This window comes from Acinonyx jubatus, chromosome B1 (genome assembly GCF_027475565.1).
Source record: "Acinonyx jubatus isolate Ajub_Pintada_27869175 chromosome B1, VMU_Ajub_asm_v1.0, whole genome shotgun sequence".
NCBI lineage: Eukaryota > Metazoa > Chordata > Mammalia > Carnivora > Felidae > Acinonyx > Acinonyx jubatus.
This window is the reverse complement of record NC_069382.1, coordinates 169489957-169512035: the sequence shown is the minus strand read 5'-3', so window position 1 is coordinate 169512035 and position 22079 is coordinate 169489957. Positions and strand designations below refer to the sequence as shown.

At 40.3% G+C, this 22079-nt stretch overlaps 1 protein-coding gene across 5 annotated transcripts in view; it reads left to right on the top strand.

The window, feature by feature from the left end:
* FAM114A1 (family with sequence similarity 114 member A1) overlaps window positions 1–19949 on the top strand; it is a 69002-nt gene extending 49053 nt beyond the window's left edge. For all 5 annotated transcript variants that reach the window (XM_027055403.2, XM_027055381.2, XM_027055395.2 and 2 more), the window contains 6 exons: window positions 4940–5031; window positions 6718–6879; window positions 8059–8198; window positions 11094–11166; window positions 15534–15587; window positions 17409–19949. In XM_027055403.2, the coding sequence (XP_026911204.1) occupies window positions 4940–5031; window positions 6718–6879; window positions 8059–8198; window positions 11094–11166; window positions 15534–15587; window positions 17409–17510 (623 nt within the window). In that variant the 3' untranslated portion in view covers window positions 17511–19949. The remainder of the gene's footprint in view (window positions 1–4939; window positions 5032–6717; window positions 6880–8058; window positions 8199–11093; window positions 11167–15533; window positions 15588–17408) is intronic.
* The last annotated feature ends 2130 nt before the right edge of the window (window positions 19950–22079 follow it).

Below are 22079 nucleotides of genomic sequence, written 5' to 3'. Positions count from 1 at the left end.
GTCCCATTTGAAACATTTCCACCATTTACTGGCTGCATGGCCTTGAACAAGTTAGGTAACCTTTCTGAAACTCGTTATCTTCACCTGCTAAATGGAGACAATTATACAGATTCCCAAGGGCTGTTGTGAGGCTCAAGTTAGAGAATATATGTAAAAATATTTATTACAGAGCCTGGCACACAGAACTGCTCAAAAACATTAGCTGGTATTGTTATTTAAAGTGCTAAAACAATGCCGGGACAGTAGTAAAGGTACAATCAATTGTAGCTTTTATTTACGATTGTATTTGTTATTACCCACACAGCATAGAGATCATGTGCCTTCATACCCATCAAAGAGCTGGAAGTGTTCTGTGCCCAGGTGTGTTACGTACCTTTAATCAAGGCTCAAGCACGAGAGCCAAGCGCTTCAGCCTCGTTGCTCAGGACCAGATTATTCTAGGCATTTGCAAACTTAGTTAAATACCATCTCCCACTTTAGTCCTTCATAGAGACCTTATGTGCCTTCAGTTTAATGAGGTTTATGCTCATTGCATCAAAATAGAAGACTCAGTTATACAGGACAATAGAAAGAAGTCAATATCAAAGAGACTATTGGAGAAGAATGTTTTTGAGATTTGTGTGTTTCTACAAAAGTCACAAAGAATGACAGCCTTGTCTTTGTTTTAATAATGAGAAACTAAGACACTAGATGTCAAAGTTCACACACATGGTATTATGGGCCCAAGATGAACCAATAGGGATGCCTGTTTTCCAGAGTAACAATCACCAGAAAGATCCAGATTATTTCTCTTTGGTTTCATGATGCCTAAGGTAGACCTTGATCCTAATGGGGGAGTCATTGAGAACGGCATAAAGAAGATCCCAGATTTCCCCTAATGTCAGTACTGTTGCCAGTGCAACTTAAAGCAGCCCTGCATCCCCAACTAGGGTAATTTCTTAGAGAGGAACCTTGGTTCAATACTGTTAATACTGTTAATGCTACCATATATGATGTGTTTCAGTCAATACAGAGCTTTAGTAAATTGGGCTTTTTTCATATGACAAAAACAAAAAACAAAAATTGAAGTCCTGGACAGCATGCTTAAGAAATGGTAGACTTTCTCTCCTTAAGTGACAGAACCCTATTACCGCCCATAATACTTCCATTTTCCCAAAGGGCATCTCCAGATTATCAAAACACTATTAATTTTAATTAATTTAATAGATAAATGTAAAACATGTAAAGAAAAACTGGGAGAAAAGAGTAGCGGGGTTGCCATTAAATCAATCCAGTTATGATGGAGCATGACAACTCCATAGAGGTGGACAGATTATCTAAAAGCTGTAAAGAGTTATCTCATCAGTGGGGGTGAGCGGACGAGCCAGGAACACTCTGAGAGAAACCAGAGCATTCGCATCCATTTTTTTTTTCTTGTAAGCATTTACATTCCCAAAGACCCCTTAACATGTAAATAATTTATTTGCAAGTCTTGGAAAATATAACAAATTGTCGTTTTCAGCTAAACTCAACATCAGGCCCCTCTGCCTTTGATAATATTAGCTAATGATTTGCATGATTGTCTTTCCAGCAGTGTGTAATTTTATCACACTACTATAGGTCTCTAATTTGTCGTGAAGAGGTTCTAAAAGGCCATTTTCTATTTTTATCGCTTCAGTGAAGATCTTGACCACATGTACGAACCAAGAGTTGTAGTAATAGATATTCTTTGTTGCAACAGTATTGATCATCTGTTTTTATCTACTTCTGTTTTTCTCTACTTCCATTTTTCTCTGTGGCTTTTTTTCCCCTAAGATATCTGCTAAAAGTTATTGGTATCTTTTTCTGTTGTATAGAACAAATGCACATTTAAAAGCTGGAGAGGGGTACCTGGGTGGCTCAGTCAGTTAAGCATTTGACTCTTGATCTCAGTCAGGTCTTAATCTCAGTGTCGTGAGTTTAAGCCCCGCACTGGGCTCCATGCTAGGTGTGGAGCCTGCTTTAAAAAAAAAAAAAAAGTGGAGCTACACAAAGTATTTGCATCCTCATTTAGCATTGATGACTCCCAAATATTTTTAATCTCCCTATGTTTTTTTTTAATGTGTATTTATTTATTTTGAGAGAGAGAGAGAGCAGGGGAGGGGCAGAGAGAGAGGGAGAAAGAGAATCCCAAGCAGGCACTGTGCTGTCTGCACAGAGCCCAATGCAGGGCTTGATCCCATGAACCATGGAATCATGACCCGAGCCAAAATCGAGGTTGGATATTCAACCGACTAAGCCACCCAAACACCCCAATCTCCCTATGTTTCTATCTTTGTAGCACATAACAACATAGTTGATAATATTTTAGTGTTTACAAATACTTTCACGTTTGTTACATTATTTGATCTTTACAACAGTGCTACAGCAGAGATGGATGGGTTTTTTTTATCTAAATTTAGAGGAGGGTATGGAAGCCAAGAAGACCCATGACTAGCCCCAGGCCATATATTCTCTAAATGCAGGAGCTGGGGTAGAACCCATGCCTTCCACAACTAAGTCCAGGGCTCTAACTTCCCTGCATCATTGCCTCACACAGAACAAGAAGTGAGAAGAACCAGGCAGTTTGGCAATGAGCCCTTGCTGATGCTGCACAGATGTGTGCCTGCCCCTCTTACTTTGCCTACATAGGGAGGGTGAGACCAAGACTCCTGCCCAGCAGAGAGAGAGAATCTCAGCTTTGTCTCTGTCTCCCTAGCCCTTCATCTCTCCTTTCTTGCAAGTAGCTAATGAGAAGGCATTAGGTTGAAGACTAGGTTCAGGTAATCTCCTCCAGGAAGCCTTCTTAATACCCCTCTCAGGGCAAGATTTGGTGCTGTAAAAGCCTTCTCAATCAGTGCGCTTACCTCTTCGGGTTAGAACGATGCTTGTGGCAGCTTCATCCTGAACAAAGACAGCCATCTCTCTCTCTCTCTCTCTCTACCGCCAAGGTACACACCTCCCTGTCGCTGCTGCAGCCACCCTGGCCTCCTTGCTGTCCCTGCGCAAGCCGGGCACACTCCTTCTTGGACTTTTTTTTTTTTTTTAATTTTTTTTTTTCAACGTTTATTTATTTTTGGGACAGAGAGAGACAGAGCATGAACGGGGGAGGGGCAGAGAGAGAGGGAGACACAGAATCGGAAACAGGCTCCAGGCTCTGAGCCATCAGCCCAGAGCCTGACGCGGGGCTCGAACTCACGGACCGCGAGATCGTGACCTGGCTGAAGTCGGACGCTTAACCGACTGCGCCACCCAGGCGCCCCTCCTTCTTGGACTTTGTGTTGGTGGTGTCTCTGCCTGGAGATCTCTTCCCGTGCCCCATCTGGTGTTGCTCACCATCTCCTCCTCTGTCATTACTCAAATGGCACCTTCTCAGTTGCCCTCTCACTTCCCGACCGCCAGCCACCCCCATTCCTCTTCCTTGGTTTATACTTCATAAAACTTTCCACCTGACACATATGTTTTACCTCTCTATTTTGTTCATGAATCTGTCTCTCCCCTGAGAATATATGAACTCGGGTGATGATAAACTGATCAAGCCAAATGTTTTAAACAAAGACATACAAGTTACTCCGGCTGTCTTCACGAGCTGCTAATTAGCCATTTTGTCTATAAAACAGCAAAGGGCACATGCACACAAGTATTAGATACAGTTTTTCTCACATGGCTTAGTTATCCCTGAAGGTAATGCCTTTCCCCACTGACACAAACCAGAGGATTTTCTACTCAGAGGGTTTTGAGATCATGTAATCAGACCGATTAATGATGCTTTTATTCTCCCCCAAACTGGTGGTAAACCCATTGTAGAATCAATTCTTTAGCACTTAGAAAATTCAAATATGGTTTCAATTCATACATATAAATGAGAAAAAGAAGTAAGATTATAACTTGTAAAAAATCGTTTTTATTGGGACACCTGGGTGGCTCAGTGGGTTAAGCATCTGACTTTGGCTCAGGTCATGACCTTGCGGTTCGTAAGCTCGAGCCCCGTGTCGGGCTCTGTGCTGGCAGCTCAGAGCCTGGAGCCTGCTTCGGATTCTGTGTTTCCCTCTCTCTCTGCCCCACCCCTGCTCACAATCTGTCTCTGTCTCTCTCAAAAATAAATAAACATTAAAAAAAATTTTTTTAATCTTTTTTATTGACCCTCAATGACATTAATTTATTTTTATTTGATGGTATATATGTGATCTATATATTATTCTATATGGTATAGTTTACCACCAAACTGTTTATTTAATAAATACTCAGTTTAGTACCTATTATGTTCCCGGCCACTGTGTTGGATGCTCTGGATTCAGGAATGAGCAAAAACATATACCATGTCTGTCCTTAGGTAGCTCCCATTCTGGAGGGAAGATATACCGTTAAGAAGTAGTATAGGACCAACAGGTGTCCTCGGAAACCTTGGGAAATTTCCCAAGAGATACAGTGTAGTTACATCAGGTAGTGTATGACCCACGAGACTAGTTCTGCTTGCTCAGCACTATGACTCTGTGGACAGAAAAGGGTGCCCTGGGTATTATTAGAGTTGCAGTGCTAAGCATAACAATACTCAAGGTCATAAATACAGTGTTGTCCCAGGTCTCTTCCACCATTCGTTTGTTCATTCAGTCATTCTTTCAACAAATAGCTACCGATCACCTATAGCTGTCAACAAGACAGATAGGTCCCTTCCTGCCCTCACGCTGCCTTCAGGTCAGCCTGGGGGCACCCCAGCTACAGCTTTGAGCAACGAGGCTGGGGCAGCCCTCACGTGGCACTGCCCGAGCATCGTGGTGCTTGGGAGCGAGCAGCTCATAAGCTGCCCTCTGGCAGCCGGGGAGCAGGCTGCTGCAGCCCTCACTTTCACTTTGACTGCGGGCTGTAAGGCTCGGGGAGCTGCCACATTCTGAAGGAGGAAAAATAAATCACGTTTCTTACTTCTGTCATTTTCTATTTCCAGCCTTAGAAGAAAAGGGAGAAGAATTTGCTAGCATGCTTACAGAGCTTCTCTTTGAATTACATGTTGCAGCCACGCCTGACAAACTCAATAAGGTCAGCACTGTCTAAGTCTCAGTTTTTGTTGTTGTTGTTGTTTTTAAAGTTACCGGTTGTAAAATTCAAGAGATCCACCTGAAATGGAAAAACCCCAAACCCCAAATGGCACATGGTGATGGGGGGAGGAGAGTATGAGGTCACTAATTAAGATTCCAGGAGGCAACATAATGAAATGTGATGGGAGAGAACATGCTAGACTGTGTCAGGAGACCTGCCTTTTAGTTGCAACTTCACCAGTAACGACCCTGTGACCTTGAACAAGTCACTTCTCCTCAAAATAGAATTGTATATCAGAGCAGTGGGTATCTTCAGCATAGGGGAGGGAAAAGGGGTGCAGAATCACCAAGGGGTTTTTCAAACTCCGTCTCCCCTCCCACGCTGCAGTGATGTGCCAGAATCATGCAGACAGAATCCCCTCAGCCGGGTCAGCCACACGCCCCCTCCTGCACAGAATGCTGGTGCCGCGTGGAGTCTAAGAACCATCCAGCTTTTTCAGTCTGGGTTCTTCTAATTGTACCACAGCATGTTTTGCAACTTAGTGTAAGGACTTGCCGTGGAGTTTGTTAATGAAGACACTGCGTATTAAGTACTTAAAACTGTGTTATTTTTCCCATTCTCTTTTTTTCCCTTCTCTTTAGCAAGCAGTAGTTGATGTAGGCCCTCACTTAATCAAGGTGGGTGAGGAAAGGACAGGATGAGGCAGTGAGGGGGAGACATGAGTAATTTCTTTATCTCAGATAGAGGTCACCGATTCTGGCAGGTCAGTGACTTGAACACAGTGGGAAATTGCCTCATTTATCTCTGTGCAGCACCTGCCACTGCTGTGTGTGTGCGTGCGTGTGTGTGTGTGTGTGTGGTGTCTCCAAGGTCCCACTGGCTTGTGGACATGGTCAGCTAAGCTTTAAGATGAGAAGTAAGTTTAACATAAGCTCAGATACAACTTTCACTTAAGCAAACAGCTTTAAACCGTAATGTAAAAACTCGGTGAGTCTGCCCTTTCTAAATTCAGGGAATGACAGATGGGGAAGGGGGGTTGATCTGCTTGTTCAATTTAGCCATAATTTTTTAGGCTTACAGGTTTCTCAGACTGCACTCATGTGAGATTAAACTAGTCATGGAGCAGCTCCAGGTCTTTCCCACAGCTCCTCTCCTCCCCCCTTGAGGTCTAATGTCTCCATGACGAGGGAAGAGAGAACAGATCCATCCTTCACCTTCACTGCATGATACATTACTAGGTTCATGAAACATTAAGGGTTTCATGAGCTCTATCAAATGAGGAAATTTGCTTTAGCAATGACCCTGGCTAAGTCTCTAACCTATATATAAAAAAGTACTGTTATTCTTTTATAGTTGGTCATGAAAAGTGAAAAATATACTATCGGTCTTTCAAGGTGACTGTCCTTTTTATTCTTACCCGTGTATCCTTTCACAGTGTGTTTTAAAAAGGTCCTGCAGTGTTCTCGCCATACTTTCTATTCTGCCCCCTTTTCTTACTTTATATTCACCAGAAAGCACCAACAAGGCGCTTTTAAGGGGACTAAGGAATTGCCTCATCACTTTTTGAATGTACAGAGAATCACCCTTGAAGGTTTAGGGCAACTCTACTGTAGTCTGGGGATTGGAATTTCTTCGTCTCCCAATTTGCATAATAAACGAATTGCTTTGGTTGGGGGGCCTTTGCAGGCCATGAAGAAGGCTCATGACTGGGTGGGAAAAGATCAAGCTACCGTATCAGTAGATATGGCAGAAGAGGCAGAGGAGAACACCAGAAAGGAAGAAAAGGAAGAGAAACCAGAAAATCCCGAAGAAGACAAAAAGGAAGAGAGAAGAACTAAGACAGTTGAGGTAAATGTATTTGAGATTACCTAAAGAGCAGTGATACTACCTTTATTTCACTAGTAGCCGAATTTCAAGTGAGGAGAAAGCACTTCATTTTCATTTGTATCCTGTTTCACATTATAGAAATATGAGTATTAATGGGATAAACACTAAAATTTCTCGATGCCAAGACAATTCGTGACTTAGCATAGATATTGTAGTTTTTCTCCAGAGCTTTACAATGATAATTTAAAGGAAAGAAGATCTTTAAGAACATAGTTGATTTATCATTAGGATAAAACTCCATCTTATATGCAAATTTGTAACTATAAAAGGTCTTTATGCCCCATAAACTAATGAGGTAATTGAAGCTTTTTCCAGAAAAAAACTTCATGGCCATGGTTTCTATTCTATAGTTTAATAAATTTATGTGAGCATAATTTATAACCTGTGTTCAAAAATGAGTTTGCAATAACTTCGCTTTTACATTGAATTTTCATTTTAGAGAAAGTAGATTTTAAATTCGACCACTATAAAGAAAAATGTCCAGTGAGGTTGACTTATTCAGCCATTCTTCCACAAGCATTTTTGAGCAGCTGCCTGTTGTGTGCCCAGAACTGCTCTGAGAACTAGGGACACAGATGTGAGTGTTGCCGTGACACCGGGGACCCGGCAACACCTCCATGTTATGGCAGCCTTTCTACTTAGAAAAGTCTCCGATACACCCATTCACCTTTGGGTAAACTTGTCAGGCCATTTTTTCCCCAAGAAATATATATATATTTTTTACAAGTTTATATATGTATGTGTATGTGTGTGTATATATATATATATATATATATATACACACACAAACACACACACACACACACACACACACACACAAGTTTATATGTATATATAAACTTGTCAGGCCATTTTTCCCCAAGAATTTTATTTATATATATATATATATATATATATATATATATATATGGAAAAAAATTTATATATATATTTTATATATATAAATTTTTTTTTCATTATAGGGTTGTTGTTGTTGTTTTAATTAAACTCTACCCCCCATTGTGGGGCTTGAACTCATGACTCAGAGGTCAAGAATTGCATGCTCTACCAACTGAGCCAGCTGGGCCCCCCACATTATAGGATTTTCAACAAAGCTTCTGCTCCATGAATAATTTTCTTACTTGCATTTATCTGTTTCAGGAAGTATACATGCTGTCCATCGAAAGTCTGGCAGAAGTAACAGCACGTTGCATTGAGCAGCTGCATAAAGTAGCAGAGTTAGTTCTTCATGGGCAGGAAGAGGAAAAACCAGCTCAGGACCAAGCAAGAGTTCTGATAAAGTAAATGTTACTTTTAATTCTTATTTTTCCAATTTTACATGTATGTGCCATTCAGATACACACCCATAGAGGCATACACACACCCTAGGCTACTAAAGATTTAAATTATAAGGCAACTAATTCTATTGTTCCGTGGTCATCTTTAAAAATAGACTCTCTTAAGAATCACAAGATTCTTTGCTGAATCATGTTAACAAGAATAAGAACAATTAAGTAGACATTCTAGGGATTATTTATGAAGAGATTTAAGGAAAGAAACACTAAATCATTCAAGGATAAGTGTTTATTTTAATAGATCAAAGTCTTAAAAGTACAGACCTTTGAGGATAATTGCATTTTTAACGTACCATAAGAATAGAGAAAGGACACCTTGATGCAGCTTCTCAGCTAGCTTCCCAAAGATATTCAAACGCACCCCCATGGTTCCTAGCGACTTATACCAGCTCTGCATATTCTGAATTCTGGCAGTGATGGTTGTTGATGCAAGCCAGTTTCCTGTGGATTGCATGTGTGTGCATATGTGCTATCATATGTTACAGTCTTCCAACAAATAGTAGCTATTATTATTAGTTTATCTAGTGGAATAAAATGTAACCGTATGCACATGAAAATAGTTGGTATGGAGCTGAAAAACAAGCCATCAGCTTTTACCCGCATGTCTGTATGCCGTAGTGTGGAAAATTAGCACAGATCCAACACCTTCTCATTACTACACAGACACAGGAGCCGAAATAAGAGCCTCCTAAAAATACACAGGTACACAACACACACATCTCAATACACTCATTCACTTTGCTAGCTAACTAGTCTTTGCTTATTACTGTATTTGGCATTGTAGGTGGGGAGCAAATGTTTAGTCAGAGAACTTTCCAAAAAGTCGACATTAGCATCTTTGTACTACTGGTAGCATTTTTCCTCACTTGTAAGGAGGTGTCATCTAGTCTAGATTTTCCTATCTAAGCATGTGAAAATGAAAGGTGATCTAAGAACCACACAATCCTGCACGTAATAGGCTTAGGAAGAATATGTAGTTACCTCAGTCTATAGAAGGAAGAGGAAAGGGAAAAATAGGAAACGTTTAAAATATTGAGGAAGACGTCGAAGTGGTATTTTATATTTGTGGTGTTTGTTTGTAAAGGGAGAGTGTTCACAAGTCCCTAAGTATGTATAGCAGGACCTTATTCTTAGCATCTCTGATTTCCAGTCCAGATTATACCAACCTTACCAAGCTGCACCAAGCGAAAGGTCGTAAGGCCTCACATGTGTCTGTATAAGTGCCTTTCCACCCACCTGCCCAAGGCCATAGACAAAATGGCTCTGGGCTATCCCCGGACCTTTCTCCTGACCCTTTCTGCAGATAAGTTTTGCATGGATGGATGGAATGGTAGACAGATAGATATAGCCCGACAAACCTAAATACATAGCTTACACAGAACCCCTGTTTATCAAAACAAAGCTCTCTGCTCCTGACTTCACTAGATCTTAACATGTAAGAGTCTTAACTTGGAGTTACTATTTTTCTAATAGAATTTTAACCACTATTCATAAGAATCGTATATACTAGTTACAGAAGGAAATAGATAATATTCACATTGTTAGGTTAATTGGATTGTTTTTGGTTTTTGTCATCATCTGTGATGTTATGACAAATGTTGCTTTGTTAAATATTTGTGCCTGTCTAGCATTATTTTCCTGAGGTAAAGTCCTAGTAGTCAAATGGCTAGAATAAACTTGGGGTTTTGATAGAAGTCTTTAAAAACAGATTTTATAGGGACGCCTGGGTGGCTCAGTCAGTCAAGCGTCTGACTACGGCTCAAGTCATGATCTCACAGCTTGTGAGTTTGAGCCCCACGTCGGGCTCTGTGCTGACAGCTCAGAGCCTGGAGCCTGCTTCGGATTCTGTGTCTCCCTCTGTCTCTGCCCCTCCCTGCTCATGCACTGTCTCTCTCTCTCTCTCTCTCAAAAATAAATAAAAACATTAAAATTTTTTAATAAATAAACAAAAACAGATTTTATAGGATCTTTATTATGAGGTACGTAATAAAAACTTAATCAAGAAATTAAGAGACATCTGAATTTGAATTCCAGCTCTATCACTTATTACTGCATGTCCTAAGCAAGTTACTTAATCTCCTTGGGGCACCTGGCTGGCTCAGTCAGTAGAGCATGCAACTGTTGATCTCCAGGTCATGAGTTCAAGACCCAAGTTGGGTATGGAGCCTACTTCAAAAAAAAAGTCACTTAACCTTCTTAAGCACCAGTTTCACCATCTATAAAATGGGGATATTAATGTAATCTTTAAGATCACTATGAGGATTAAATATGATTATGCATATAAAAACACTTAATGAATGCTCATTATTATTTCAAAATGACCAAAAAGCTAGAGAAAAGCCACTTGGCAAGAAGCTTATACCCCCAAACCTATGGAGGAGCTCAAGCCTCAAATTTTCCTGCATATGCTTTTGATTCTAAAATGAGGTAGGGTGAGGGTGCCTGGGTGGCTCGGTTGGTTAAGTATCCAACTCTTGATTTCAGCTCAGGTCATGAGCTCAGGGCTGTGCGTTAAAGCTTTGAGCTGGGCTCTGCACTGAGCTGTGAAGCCTACTGGGAAGAAGGGAGGGAGGAAGAAGGAAAAGGAGAGACAGAGGAAGGGAGGGAGGAAGAAAGAGATAGGGTGATTATTCATTAATTATGCATGCAGAGAAAAACCAGGATTAGATTAAACTATGATTGTGAACCATGAAAGATTACTGAGGGAAACATTTCTGCAGAGCATCTTCAAACTTGTGTGTGTTCTTTTCAATGAATATGGTATCAGTATCAGTAATTTTCTTGATTTTTAAATTATTTTATCTTATGGAAAATCCCCCCAAACCTCCTATTTTCTTTCAGATTAACTACTGCAATGTGTAAAGAAGTGGCCTCCTTATCAAAGAAGTTTACGAATTCTTTAACCACTGTTGGGGTAAGTTTATCATAGTGATTTTTTTTTCACCTGTTTTGGGAGATGAGCCTCTGAGGAGCTGTGAGAAGTGCAGTGCCTTCTTTGTTGGCTCTGTAAAACAGAAGCCGCGCCATGATGTTTACTAAAACCAGGCCAGGAGCACTTGTTAGAACAGGTAACTTAGGGCTCTCATCTGACTGGGTTCTATCCTGATGCTGCCATCTCTGACTTACAAGGTATTAAGTGGGTCTTGAAACATCTCTGAGCCTCATTTCCTCTATTTGTTTAAAAAGAAGTCAAATAAAGGTTCCTTTCGTTGCTTACCACTTGTGATATATAATTCTATCTTATCTATCTATCTATCTATCTATCTATCTATCTATCCTATGAAAATAATTTTGAATACTCACATTCACTATTGCCCTCAGAACCTGTTGTTTATGCCACCCCCACCCACTGTGAGAGGTTTCCTTATTATTACTCTTCAACTTTAACCAAAAGAAAAAAATTCTGCCTGTTGGCATAAGTGTTTCTATTCTCAAGGTAACAAGTTTGAAAGGTTTGGCGTTTGGAGGTGTGGCTTCTGGTTATTTTCTTCAGAAGCCAGTCACATTATATAACCCTACCTTAGTGGGATTGGGAAGACAAGTGGAAAATATTCCTTTTTAATCTTTCTCTTTTTTAAAAAATTTTTCTCCTTTAAAAAAAAAAACGTTTTTTAATGTTTGTTTATTTTTGAGAGGGAGAGAAACAGAACTGAGCAGGGGAGGGGCAGAGAGAGAGGGAGACAGAATCTGAAGCAGGCTCCAGGCGCTGAGCTGTCAGCACAAAGCCTGATGCAGACAGAGCTCCAACTCAGGAACTCGTGAACTGTGAGATCACGACCTGAGCTGACGTTGGATGCTTAACCTCTGAGCCACCCAGGCATCCCCTCCTCCACTTTAATCTTTCTACTTTTTCTTTTAAGGCCCTGGATTCAAGGGCAGATGATTCTTGCCATGAGAAACAGCAAATTTTATTTCCTTTTTTTTGTTAGGGTGTTTTTTGGTTGTAAATGTGTTAGTTTCCCAGGGTTGCCATAATGGGTACCATGCAAAGGGGGGGCTTAAACAAGAGAAATTTATTGTCTCACAGTTCTGGAGACCGGAAGTCTAAAACCAAGGTGTCAGCAGGGACATGCCCTCTCAAGAAGCCTCTAGAGGAGAATCCTTCCTTGCCTTTTCCAGCCGCTATAGCCCCAGGCATTCTTTGGCTCATGGCAGTGTAACTATAATCTCTTTCTCTGCCTTCACATCATCCTCTCTTTGTGTATTTCTGTGTCCAGATTTCTCTCTCCTCATAAGGACACCATTCATATTCGATTAGGGTATGACCAGTGGGACCTCATCTTAACTTATTACATCTGCAATGACCCTATCTCCAAGTAAGGTCACATTCTGATGTCTTGGAGGTTGGGATTTCAATATATCTTTCTGGGAGTACATAATTCAATCTATAACAGGAAGTGACAGAAACAAGCTGTATGTAATCTAGACAGAAAAGGGACTTTATTAAAGGCAGTAGAGGAATGTGAGCAGCTGTGGGGATCCAGCACCAGAATATGTATTCCCTCTCTCTCCAAAACATTGCCATTAATGTGACTCAATTGTAGCATTTCCCAGACCCCATGTCTCTCCATTCAGATTCTGAGTTCCTGGGTGAGACTACTGAAAGGTCATCATTGTGGGTCACATGTCCGCTTGGTATCACCCTTAGTGACTGGGGACAGGATCATATCATGCAGACCTACCTGGCTGCTGGGGTGTACTTTCCCCCACCCTGCTACCCACCGAGGCCAAGGTCAGTTCTCAAAAGAAGTGGAAATGATTGCAGACCTGACTGTCAGGAAATGTGTGTTTCCCACACTTCTATAAGCGACTCGATTAATCAGGGATGAACTACATACCACCTATCCATTCTGTTGTCGAGGAATCTGGTTTGTTTCTCCTATTTTGTAAAACATCAACCCTTATACTTGTATAATTTGGGGGCTTCCACAATAAGAGCTTCTGTATGTAGACAGAGTGAAGAGGGAGACAGAAGTTCGTTGATACGATAGGCTTGATGAAACGCACGTGTGTGCTCGGTGTTGTCTGAGTGACAGACACCCAGGGACTTTGGTGTAACTGCCAGATTCACAGGGAGGTGTGAGGTCCTAATCAGGATGAAATGGCCTCGGCGACTCAGCTTCCCAAAGCTTCTCACTCTTTCCCCAGTTCACTAGGTGGGAAACTGAGGCCCAAAGGGGTGAGACAGATGGCCAACTGTTTCTCTATGGCTGCCTACTGATGAGGATATATGTGTCTGTGCGTGCGTGCGTGTGTGTGTGTGTGTGTGTGTGTGTGTGTTGTATATTGTATATGATTCACATTAAACATTCACTTATTTACATTAGTGGGTAATATTCACAGCATTGCTTCCCATTTCTCTTGACATGCCACCTTCCAGTACAGTGCTTCTCAAATCTTAATGGGAAGGCAGATCACCTAGAGAACTTTTTAAAATGCACGTTCTGGGTCAGTAGACCGGGGATGAGGACTGAGTTTCTGCATATCTAATAAACTCTCAGATGAGAACAATGTTCCTGATTCACAGTGTACATTTTGAGCAGCAAGGCTCTAGCTACTGGGCATGTACTTGAACGTATACATATGTACACACTTACATATATGCACATGTGTACAAATGTTTGCATGCGCAAAATCAAGAAGACACACGTTACCACTTTGGAGAAGGAAAAAGCTAAAGCTGAGTTTACTGAAATGCCGTCCCATCCCAACACTACCCCTGATCTTGTGCTAAGATGAATCATTTATATCAAGTTTCTGTTTTCTAAAACAGCCGTTATTCATAACTTGAAGTTAATGAGTGCGTATTGCTCTCCAGACTCCATTTAAATTGCTTGCACATCTCATTGATTCTGAAAGCCAATGTCATTTTATTGCCCTCGTTTTGATTATATTTTAGAGGTTTATTGATAATCAAATAAACATGAAAGCAAATACCATAATGGATTTTCTGGTTAGTTACTAAAATGACTGGGGTTTTAAAGAGTTTTTCCCCAAGACTCCATTATGGTCTCCCCAGTAAGACATTACTTTGCCCTCAGTAAAGTAGTGTCAATGAGAGTGGGCTGCTCTGGAAAGATCTATCTCATTTATATATTTTTGTTTACCATAAAGTCATCTGGATACAGTAAGGAAAACCAGCCTATTAAGATTGCCCTCTGTCTTTCCAGTCCCTTTAGTTATTTATTGTCTAAGAGTAAAGTGAACAGTTAGATAGAGAAGACTGTTGATTGATAGACCAATAGTGGAAATAATGATACTAACTAATACTAGCTCTCATTTTTTGAACACCTACTTAATATCAGGCTCTGTATTTTGTGTGCTTTACATATATTCATGTTTTGCAAAATGGAATCTCCAGATCTGTCTGTAAGTTGTACTTAAGAATGTGTTAATTTTCTACTAATCTGGAAGACGCACTCTGTAACCAAAGACCCATGTTTGCACTTAAAAGAAAGAAAATAAGTCTAGACCAGGGTCGGCTCTAGGGTAGACTAGTAAGGTGCTTAACTCACCCACAAATGTGAGAGCTTACCTTGCCCCCATGCCTCCCCAAAAAGACAAGGAAACAACTTCAGTCATCTAGATACATATTTTCATGTAAAATTTAAAAAGGCGGGGCGCCTGGGTGGCTCAGTCGGTTAAGCATCCGACTTCGGCTCGGGTCATGATCTTGCAGTTTGTGAGTTTGAGCCCTGCATCGGGCTCTGTGCTGACTGCTCAGCCTGGAGCCTGCTTTGGATTCTGTGTTTCTCTCTCTCTCTCTGACCCTCCCATGCTCATGCTGTCTCTCTATCTCTCTCAAAAATAAATAAATATAAAAAAATTTTTAATCAAAATGAATACAAAAAGATCATGATGAACCAAATATCAACATTTTAAGTAGAGACAAGATCCAACCCTATACTTGGGCAACTCAGCCTCACTCACCTCCCCATAATCCCAGACGTGCTACAAACTTTCAATAGTTAAAAAATGTCTGAGCTTAAATTTCTAGTTATGTGACCTTAAACAAGTTACTCAACTTTCCTGATTCCTATTTTCTCATCCTTACTTTAGGTTATCATGGTACCTACCTACCTACCTACCAGGATTTCTGTCAAAATTAAATGAGATTAGATAGAAGCAGCACCTAATGTGAAGTCTGGTCTATAATAAACATTCCACTTCTCCTCTTCCTCTTTAAGAGATCCCTCTACAAAGCCATCATATGACATTTTATGTGGCAAGCTTTATACTATGAGCACCTAATCTGTCAATTTCATCCTTTTGATTCCACAGAGCAACAAGAAGGCTGAGGTTCTTAACCCCATGATCAATAGTGTATTGCTAGAGGTAAGTGGCCCCCAGAGAGAAAGTGCTTCTGAATCAAAGCAAATGTTAGAGCTACTTGTTTTGTTTGTCTTTTTCCCAGGCAGCAAGTGTTATTCCAGTTCTAAATCTTATCATCAACAGTCGCTTTTGAGCACATTTGTGTAGCTCAACCAGCTGTAAACCCTTGGGTGAAGCAACAATACCTAATTTTCAAGAATTCCTGATTATAAAGAGAAATGCTAAGCTTGCACGTTATTTCTGTTGCTGTTTCCTCCAGCAGAAGCACATTTCTGCTGCCAAGTTTGACACCAGATTTAACACTGTGATTATTGGCTGCAATGAGGGATTCTTGCTCAATGGTGATTTTTGTAAAAATGAGCCCTTGTCTCCATTCACGATCACCTTTGGTTTAGCCGGGTCTAAGCTTCAGACTAACAATATTGACAAGTTGACTGTTTAGCCTCTGTCTGTTCAGTGACCAGAGGCACTGTCCTCAGAGATCACTCACTCCCTGGCCTGTCGGCTCACCAGGACTTTGTAACACTGATACGAAGCTGTCCCGATACTGCTGTGGTTTTACCAGAAGCCAGTGACAGAAGAGAGAAGAGGCCCCGGAGGCCACATTCCTGAGTCATAGTCACGGTGTCCTACCTGTGGCTGGTGGAGGAAAACCTTCCATCAGGGGCCCAGCTATAAGGACCTGGCACATCTATAGCCCCAGGGCACCCAGCTGAAGCCACGGGTATTAACCAGTTTGAACACGGGCAAATGCATATACAGTTTTTTGTTGTCTGAAGTAGCTGTCAATTGCAGCGTTTGGAAATTACCAAATACAAGTCAGGGAAGGCTACCTATATATTTATAATGTTTGTAGAAATTGTGCCTTACTGTTAGGGAAAACTACCAAGGTACAAAAGTAACAAAGTGGTGACATCAAGTGTTACCATTTAGGACACAGCCACGCAGTGGGATGAAGTCAACCAGAAGGGACAAGGAGCTATAGGGGCAGGTTCTGGAGGACACAGCTAAGAGGAAAGCCAGGCAGTCAGATGCAGAATATGGAACAAGAAAATGTCTCCCCTGGCCACCCAGAAGGCATCGGCAGATTAATTTACTATGTCAGTCATGAAGAATATGAAGTCAAGTGTTTATTTATTTCCCCGGTGGGAGTTTTCTTATGTTTTAGTGACCTGAAACATTACATAGCCTCTCGACCGACTGCGGTATGCAAGAATACCACAGAGCGTTGCTTCACTATATGCTAACTAATTTGGATGTAAATTTTAAAAAATAAAAAATAAAGTTAAAAAAATTCTTAAAAAAAAAAACAATACCACAGAGCATAAATGGCAACATCAAATATCCAAACCAAGTAGAAGGTACCCATATGCATTCAAGGATTTGCCATGAATGATTACACAGTACTATCTCCAGTTCGCTTTATGTAGCCCATTCCTGTTTATTCATCTCTAGGTTAGGGCAAACTAGAGCTTCCTTCATACTGTGCTTTTGTGTTATTTCAGGACAGTGGGGTTGGTCTGGGAGAGGAATAGGGAAGACTGGATATATTTGGTCATGAATATACACATATCGATGTAGCCTCAAAGTCCATGGAAATGACTTGCCTCATGTGAAGTGAATTCTTCTATTAGTATAGATAATTAAGAGCTGAACGCATTCATCCAAAGGACTGTGTTTACCATTGCCTTAAGCACCAACATTAAAGGAAAAATATTTTAAAATATTGTGAGGTTTGCAAGGAGGGACCATTATCAAACTGGAAGGATTGTCCAGGTTGAACTCTGCAAACAACCCTTGAGCCACATTTCTCCCTTCTCCCAGGGCTGCAATAGCACGACATACATCCAGGATGCCTTCCAGCTGCTGCTGCCTGTGCTGCAGGTCTCACACATCCAGACCAGTTGTTCAAAAGCACAGCCGTGACCTGGCCAGACTCCCATCTAGTGAAAGAAAAGGCAGGCCACATTGCTCTGTTATATATCAGTGAAGGGGATGTTCTCTGCACATCTGGCCACAGACGCCCCTTTGAGGACTCTACAAGCAATTTTGCACGGACTGTATGGAGAACGCAAGTTGAGAGAGAATATCATTTCTCTTAATGTATATGGTTGTTTTTACAAATAAGTGTATTTCCTTTATGTTAATTTAAGTTTACAAGGCTTTATATTGATAATTTCCTTTAATTTGAAGTTCATTCACCAATATTCATTTCCATTTTCCTGGTCAAGCATGCTATATTTAGAAATTCATGGGTAGATCCTATACTTTTTATTTAATCCTTTAAATTCCCACCTTTAAATGTCCCATTCTTATGGTATTACTTTAAATCAAATCTTATACTGAACTTAGTTTTGTTACATAAATATGGCAAAGATAACACTACTTACAGATATTACCTATTATAGTAAAAGAGAAACATAAATATCTCTTTATAGTAACTCATTCTGAAAACAAGCTTTCATTGAACTCCTACTGCGTGCTCACAATAGAAGAACATGATCTGAACCCAGGAAAAGAGTAGTTAGGTACTCTAAGTAATCTTTATGCCCAATGCGGGACTCAAACTCACAACCCTGAGATCAAGTTGCAAGCTCCATCAACTGAGCCAGCCAGGTGCCCCTAGACAGATGCTCTAAAAGAGGATTAATAATAATTCTTAAAATGCTTAAAAATACTAATAAATTTTCCAAACCTTAAGAGGTTTGATGAGCAAGGTAAAACTAGAGTTTTTGTTTTTTTTAATGTTCTGCTCTTCGATGTATTCTTGTATTTTTCCATACTCCTTGGACTTTTTGATCCCAAACTTTATATATGGCGTGAAAATATATATGAAAGGGGGGTACTAAAGAGTATTCAGTTTAAACTAGACTTTTTGTGACCATAAGTACATGATAGCATAATTACAAAGCCTGGAAATATCCGAATAGAAAATTAAAGGGATTTGAACACAACACACCCCCAGACTGCATCTTTAACTCCGAGTCAAGCTATTGTATAAATACACACATCACACTCGCCAGTGGTAAATACCATCATTGCTTCTAAAGGGCAGACAATACTGATGTGTGGCTTGACTAACTGGTAGATTGATCCATGACAGATTTCACTGAAGACCCGGTGGCCAGGAGAGGCATTGTCTGTGAACACTTCTCCTGAGCTCCATACACTCATTCTGGTGGGGGTTCATCCGAGCCCCATCAGCATCCCGACGGGCATTGTCACAAGATGTCTTGCTCCCTGGTTCTCTCTAAGGCAAATGAAACTTGTACTTTTATAGGGGTGAAAATCCTTTGTTCACATATGCTTTCCCTCCCCTGATAGAGTAGACTGCCTATGTTCCATACAGGCAAAGTAGGAATATTTTAATATTATCCTATGTCTTATTAGCATTTTACTTGTGTCCTACATTTCATTTTGTGTATCTCCTGAAACAACCAAATAGAAAACATAAGAATAATTATTTACAATCTGGAAAAGAACTCTCTGAGGAATCAATTAAAGATGCTTTTTTTTCTATTGTTTTTTGATTGCCTGAAATGTTTCTGATATTAAGTCTAGAGAAAAACTAACTGCCAAAAATGCAATTACCTCTTCATAAATTTTGTAGGTATTGTGTACAGAGCAGAGGAGAGGACTTAGATTTACGATCTCTCCACAACAGATTTTTCAGCATCAGATGGATTTATAGATGTTAACTGGAAATGTAATAGAAACAAGTAGTTTCAAAGGAACTAGATTCCCAGAAACAGGCTTTAAGCCCAACTTCACCCATATAGTTTATAGAAAAATTTTTAATCACAAAATGAAATAGAAATCTGTAAAAGAATAAAAGAAATAATTGTTCTTTAAAAAGTGGTTGACGGTGTTTACATTGCATTTACATATCTTTTAATGATAAAATATCAAAGGTTGCCAGGTAGAAACATAGGTTGACAGATGATTCCTGGGGCCTAGCTCAATGGTCTGTGAATTACATTATTTAACAGAGAATAATCACTTAAAATATATCCACCCTCCAGGATTGCTCTCTTTCAATACTGTTTTTCATCATCACTTTTAAATAATTGCTTCTTCGCTTTGCTTTAAAACCTAGCAAAGCACAGGATCCAAATCTGGGCAAATGTCAATCAGTTACTGAATGAATGATTTAGCAGGCTTACTTTGGAAGTTTTGTATTCCTTCAATAATCCTTTACATAAATTGGGTTAGTTTCACTCTTTGCAATTACCCTGAACAAGTGTGCCAGTTTTTTTTCTTACATCAAGTGCAAACTAAGTTCCAGTCTAAATAATGAATGTAGTCCTATGCCTGTGCCTTATTAAATAAAAAACATCAAAAGTGTATTTCCAATTCAAAGCAAAACGCATCCAAGAAAAATTGCTTTGGGGTATTGATACATACAGCTCTAAAGGGTAAAAATTGAGCCCGAAATCTTAAAGCGGAGGCGTAAGCTTGAATATTCTATCCCACTGAGGACAGAATTCTGTCTTTTCTCTGGGTCTCACACTGGGCTGCACATCACACTCATGATTAAATGCGTAGTGTGACAAGCTGAGGCGGTGGCAGGAGTCAGCTGGGGTACGCAGCAGCCTCACCAACACCAACTAAGGAACCATGGACCTCAGCAGCAGAGCTCAGAGGGGATGAAGAAGCACCAGCCTGGGGTGGGTTAAAGGAAGCTGCTAAATGTAGAAGTCTGAACCCAGAAATGAGAGCATTTCCTATGCTTTGTAGAAGTCAGCTGACCCACCAGGAGCTCTCCTATCTGGAAAGTCACCTTCTGCACAGGCCAGCCATGCTGCACTTTTTAGAAACAAGAGCAAGCAGATTTCAATCAAAGCCATCCCAGAGGTCTAGGAATAACATCTTAGGGAAGTAATTTAGCAAAAATGCAAAAAAAAAAAAAAAAAAAAAAACCTATTTCTCTTCTTTTGTAAAAAAAAATAGGGAGAGATGATAGATAGATAGATAGATAGATAGATAGATAGATAGATAGATAGAGGTAGGTAGGTAGGTAGGCAGATAGAGTGTATGCTGAACAGATGGGGTGGATCATAATACATGATTTCAATCCATGTTTAATTTTGTAAGTGAAATTATTCTTCAGCATCAAGGTAATTTTTGTAATGTAAAATTTGCCCTTTGATCTTCCTCTTAAGGATGCTGTACATTCTGGGGGCACCTGGGGGGCTCAGTCAGGTGAGCATCTGACCTCCGCTCAGGTCATGATCTCGCCATTCCTGAGTTCGATCCCTGCGTCAGGCTCTGTGCTGACGGCTCATAGCCCAGAGCCTGCTTTAGGTTCTGTGTCTCCCTCTCTCTCTGCTCCTCCCCCACTCATGCGCGCGTGCGTGCTCTCTCTCTCTCTCTCTCTCTCTCTCTCTCTCTCTCTCCTTCAAAAATAAAGAAACATCAAAAAAACTTTTTTAATGAAAGATTTTTTTTTAATTTAAAAAGGATGTCCTGAATTATGATACTCAGATCCAGGCTCAACTTGGTTTCTTAAATGATTGTGTTTGTGAAGGCACATCAGAAGAGATCACACTGAAAACCCGTCTTAAAACTGCAATTTTGCCTTCACAGCCACCCTTCACATAAAAGAAAAAATCATGTGGTTCACCATGTGTTTTGTTTTTCTAGATATCTCATAATTTATTCAGGTTTATGTTCATTTTCTGTATGTTCACCCATAATAGATATTCCTCTACAATATCCACTATTAAACAAATCTGAGGAGAGGCATCATTCTTTTCATCTTTTTTTTTGCTTAGATCTGAAAATAATCCGAGTTATCCTATCCTTTGAGCATCTTACCTTTAGTAACTATTAAATTATTACAATCCAATGGTAAGAGATGGTGTATTTGCTATTTCTGGCATCTAGGGTCATCATCGACTGGGAATAGAAGATGAATATAGTTAGAATTTTGTGTTGGGATTTAAGCTACATTTGCCTTTGTATGGATCAGAGAATATTTTCCTCTGCATGAGTTGTCAGCCGAAAAGCAATGGGATTATGTCTGCCTTTGGTCACTGCTGACTCACTTGACAGGCCTGTCTCTTCTATTAGTCTCAAAGGAATTCTATACTGCAGAAGAATAATATGTACAATTTTTATATGCCTGCAATGAGTACAGAATTTAGGGTGATTCAGAGATGATCCATCTCCCTGCCCTGGGTTTCACCGCTGGGCTTCTAGAACTGCCATTTGGAGGAAAAAGCCAGCGTAGAAGCCAAGGCCAGATGGATGGAACCTTGGCAAAAAGCAAAGCTAAGCCTCTGCCTTTGAGTCCCTGCCATCTTTCTCCTTTTTCTCTCTCAGGATTTTTTTTTGACAGTTAGTAAATGCTTCTCTTCCAGGATCAGCTTTTACAGTCCTGACTATCTCTTCTATATCTCTTCTTCCCTTTCCCTTTCTCTATGTTTATGCTATCCTTTTCCCAATTACCTCATCAGAAAACAATCCATCCAAAAGATTGCAATAATAATAAAT